The 5,000-nt window shown below is 33.9% G+C and overlaps 1 protein-coding gene across 1 annotated transcript in view; it reads right to left on the reverse strand.

Moving 5' to 3' along the window:
- LOC137654257 (uncharacterized) overlaps positions 1–5,000 on the reverse strand; it is a 5,936-nt gene that overhangs the window by 215 nt on the left and 721 nt on the right. Inside the window, exons 2-4 of the mRNA XM_068387886.1 lie at positions 2,370–2,462; positions 920–1,134; positions 1–68 (exon numbers count right to left, since the gene is read on the reverse strand). The exon at positions 1–68 is cut by the window's left edge and continues 215 nt beyond it. Coding sequence (XP_068243987.1) covers positions 1–68; positions 920–1,134; positions 2,370–2,462 — 376 coding nt within the window. The remainder of the gene's footprint in view (positions 69–919; positions 1,135–2,369; positions 2,463–5,000) is intronic.

The following is a 5,000-nucleotide window of genomic DNA, read 5'->3' on the forward strand; positions in this document are numbered from 1 at the left end:
AGACGTTGTACGTCGACGTTTTTGTATAGACGACTGTGTTTGCGGCGTAGCTGGTCTTGGTGAAATACCTGGGTGGGTAAAAGGATGCCTTGAGTTCTCGCTATTTTCTGGCTAATTTATGACGGTAATATAGTTTTTAATATATAAATATATAGGCGAGCTAGTTGAGTGATCGTAAAAACAGTATCTACTTTCTTTGAAAATATTCTAAAGTTCTGCAATATCTTGATATTAAGGCTACAAAATAAGCTATCTTATTTCTGAATACCCAAATAACCCATCGTCCTATATTTCTTAAATATGCCTCTTTAGAAATCCCCAAACCCAAAATCCACTAGGATCCAATTCCAATAGATTATCTTACATTAAAGGCACATTGTTAAGTCAGGCAGCTTAGTATCAGTCGTAAAACCTCCTATCTCCATTAAATATTGTTATCCCATTACGTTTATGGCTAATTCAGCTCCATCACCGGACCCAATCCATGTCCTTAACATCCTATCTATGGAATCCTCCATATTTTCCATTCCATCTTTCCAGTTGGGTTTTAGCTACTTTTTTTTCAATTGAGACAATGATAATACTCGCCTCTACTTCGTATTCAAGTTCACGACACACCTGTATTTCATATTCAGGTTTATGATACACACCTGTATTTCGTATTCAAGTTCACGACACTAACCTCGATTTTATATTCAGGTTCATAATGACACTCGCCTGTTTTTCATAATGAGGATTATGACACCAACCTGTATTACATATCGTATTCAAGTTCACAACACTAACATCTACTTCATATTCAAGTTCATGACACTCACCTGTATTTCATATCCAGGTTTATGACACTCACCTGTATTACATATTCAAGTTTATGACACACACCTGTATCTACAGTAGTTTTCATGCTCATGACACTCACCTGTACTTCGTATTCAGGGCCTCGACGTTCGTCACGGTTTCTGTGGTTACCACGCCAGTGGAAGTCACAGTCTCCTTGCTGTGGACGAGAGAAGTCCTTATTCTGTAGTCAGTGACTACCTCCGTAGTAGTTATGGTTTTCACTTGTCGCTTCGTGGCATAGATGGTCTGCGTCAGGAGCTGAGGGCTGGTCTTGTAGGTCGTTACGGTGAGGAACTGCGAGATCCAGGTGAGTTAATGCACAGCGCGACAAGTATTTTTTTCCATTATGATCATTATTATTTACAACTAGTGTATGCGACCCGTTAATAATGACGGGTCGATATTTAGATAGATATTCACACGAACCACCTCTCATCAGGGTGTGACTACTCCCTCTTCCTCTACCAGAGGGACGGGGAGAGACCGAGTAGTTATGCATATATATATATATATGTGTGTATATATATATATGTGTGTATATATATATATATATATATATATATACATCCAAACACTAGGTAATTATTATATAGGGGAGATAGTAAGAGTAGTGAAAGTATTGAGGATTTTATTGTTAGCTTGGCATATCAGTGCTGAAATGTAATTATCATTATCATTATCGTTATCATTATATTATTATTATTATTATTATTATTATTATTATTATTATTATTATTATTATTATTATTATTATTATTATTATTATTATTATTATTATTGCTAGTTCTCGAAAATAGGATGTATTCTTAAGAAGCAGCATGGAAGGTCATTTATTTATATAAAGTAACAAAATGCAGTGAAATAAATTATATCAAAGTAATGAATATGTTTTTGATAAATGGATAAATAGATAAATGCTTCAAGAATATGCTTCAATTGTTTAAAGGGAAAATAATATGACAGATTACGTTCAATTTCATGCAAAGGTCTGCCAATTGATCCTGAGTGATGGGATAAGTTAGATGAATTTCCAATGCTTTTCATCCTGGTTTAGGAAATGAAGGCAATATGTAATGCTTTATCGCCACCTTTTTGAGTAATGTATTGGCAATGCAATCGAAATGTCAAAACGCCTGCTTTCTTAAGTCATAAATTCAAGATCATATTTGAAATTGGATTTTGGAAGCAGATGTCTAAGTGCCTGATTTATATAAACGCAATTTCAAATTTTGTTCAGATCCCGCCTTTTCAGAAACTATTCTATCCTTCCTTAAGTTCAAAAGTTTATACATGAAAGATCTATTTTAATGTTTTTACTGTTCTTCAAATATTTTGTTTTAATTGTTCATTACTTCTCTTGTTGTTTATTTACTTCTTTATTTCATTTCCTCACTGGGACATTTTTCCCTTTTGGAGCCCTTGGACTTATAGTATCCTACTTTTCCAACTAGGGTTGTAGCTTAGCTAATAATAATAATAATAATAATAATAACAACAACAACAACTGCAACACTCATCTGGCTACTGACCTCAGTTTCTGTGATGATTTTTGGCGGTAAGAATGTCGTGTAGGTCTGTGTTTGGTAGACCGTCTCGAATTGGATATCTGATGCAGTGATTACCTGTAAAGTGAAAGGTCATTAATGCATATCAACGTTTTGTACATAATTGCAAAGTAGTCATCTACTCAGGAGACAGCAATCAGAATAAGTGTAGTTTTAGTCCTACCTTTCGGACACTTCTTTTTTTTATGGTGGATATAAGAGGAGGCAATACCTAAAATACATAAAGAGATTATTATAGGCCCAACTACCTACTGTGAAGAGAGTTTTTTTATATTGTTATTCAATGTATTTCATACACCTTGTCAAAAAAGTTACCTTTTACGTGTTAAGTGTATTTTATAAAGCAAAAATACAAAAACTAAGTCATTATAGGTTAAAAAAAATCTCACCTTTTACACGTTTCGTATAAAAATTTTGAATCGCAAAAGCAAAACCTAACTCATTAGAAATTAAGATAAATTACCAACAATTAAACATACACAAATATGAATTAAGATGATGATGGTGAATATATTATAACAATATTTAATGAAAATTATTTTAGCTTGAAAGGTGATCGATTAATAAATTACTCCATCATCAAAGTTACGATAGGTAAGGCAGCTTTTCATATTAGACTACATAAATAAATTCATACACCCATAACTAGAAACTATTATAGATACATAAGTTTTTTGTTGGTCAACAGACAACATACATACATACATACCTACATACATACATACATGTATATTATCATTTGTTCACATTTCTTATCAAAAGGTTTTTCATTGTTTTATTTCTATTGTTTCCGGAATTGATAATGATCCTAGACCAAATCATTTTTTCACGAATTTGTTATTGCGTCAACGGTGTAATGATACGCCAATTAATTAAACATCAATGGCCTCACACCATTCGTTGAATTTCAATCATGAATATATGGAGGAAAATTTCACCTCAGAATAGCCTCTCTCTCTCTCTCTCTCTCTCTCTCTCTCTCTCTCTCTCTCTCTCTCTCTCTCTCTGAAAACGATGTAATTGAAGGATCAGATTGAAGTTCCGATTAAGGACATCATTTCCGTTATTTGTTGAAAACGAAACTAATTGAGTTTAATCGCTGAAGGAGATCCTTTCATTAAATGAATTGAAGAAGGTTAGCCAATCAATTGTGATCTCTCTCTCTCTCTCTCTCTCTCTCTCTCTCTCTCTCTCTCTCTCTCTCTCTCTCTCTCTCTCTCTATAGGCACCGACGACATATCTATCGATCGAAGGAACTGTCACGTCTAAGCTCTAGTGAGATCCTTTATCCCCCTATATCCTTCTTCGTTATCCCAAAGGATATGTGATCATTGAACCCTCTCGACAAGACGATGAGAAAGTTATCAAGTCCTGCTAATCAAGGAGACGATTGGGTTATACCATATATGAACTGAATAAAGATCATTTCTTGCAAGGCTAATCTTGACTGGTGGAAGCATCTTTGCAAATTTCATTGAAGTCTTATAATAATGTCATATTGTTTTAATATAGTGGAAATTCCTTTTTCGTCGAAACAATGTGTTACTTTCTAATTAATTTACTGATTTAGCTACTTATATATTTATTTATTCATTCATTTATTTGTTTTATCGTATTGCAAGGTTCACAGGTTTGATAGCGTATGTTCTTTGTCTTCTAAAGCAAGAGATTAATCAGTCTTGGGTATCTAAAACTAAAACCTTGATTCTCTCTCTCTCTCTCTCTCTCTCTCTCTCTCTCTCTCTCTCTCTCTCTCTCTCTCTAATCTATGTATTTGCATATTTTCAACATTAAAGTCCCTGTCTATCCCTGTCTATAAGATGGTCATGATATTTTGGGGAACAGTACACTATTTAAAGCATTTTATCACTGATACCTTTATCACTTCAGGATGATATGTCAAAGACACCTTATATAATGTTCAAAGTTTTCCTCAAAGGAACCAACAGTGTTTCACGTTTACTATAATAAATGACTATGATTAATCAGCATTAAGTAAATATCAAAGAGGGCTGCCCAAGTAATAAGCATTATGCAAACACGAAAAACAGCTCCATAAGTAACAAGTGTTACACAAACATTAGAACGAATTCCATAAATGATACGAGTTTGTATTACTCCACAATAGACGGAGAGAGAGGATCCTTCTCACCTTGCTCTAGCCAGCAAGAGCTGGGCTTTTAACCGTGAAAATCCTTATTTTACACATCCATGAGTCTCGTCCAAGCCTAATGACTGCATTTCCAACGCTCTGAATGTTCGTCAAAGTCACCAGATTGCCTGGATAATTATTGTGCTTCGAGCCACACGAGTTCTGGGAAATGCCTCAGACGCAAAGTAGTGGAGCATATGTTCGGGGCTTGTATGCATGTATATATATATATATATATATATATATATATATATATATATATGAGGAAACTATATATATATGAATATATATATATATGTATAATATATATATATATATATATATATATATGTCTGTCTTGCTGTCTGTGTCGAGGTCTGCCCGTCTGCCTGCCTGTCTGTAAACAAATGCTGAAGCAAGCAAAACTATCTTAGTATGAATAAGTCAGATTTACTTTTAGTTGG

The sequence above is a fragment of the Palaemon carinicauda genome, chromosome 15, assembly GCF_036898095.1.
Source record: "Palaemon carinicauda isolate YSFRI2023 chromosome 15, ASM3689809v2, whole genome shotgun sequence".
Lineage (NCBI taxonomy): Eukaryota > Metazoa > Arthropoda > Malacostraca > Decapoda > Palaemonidae > Palaemon > Palaemon carinicauda.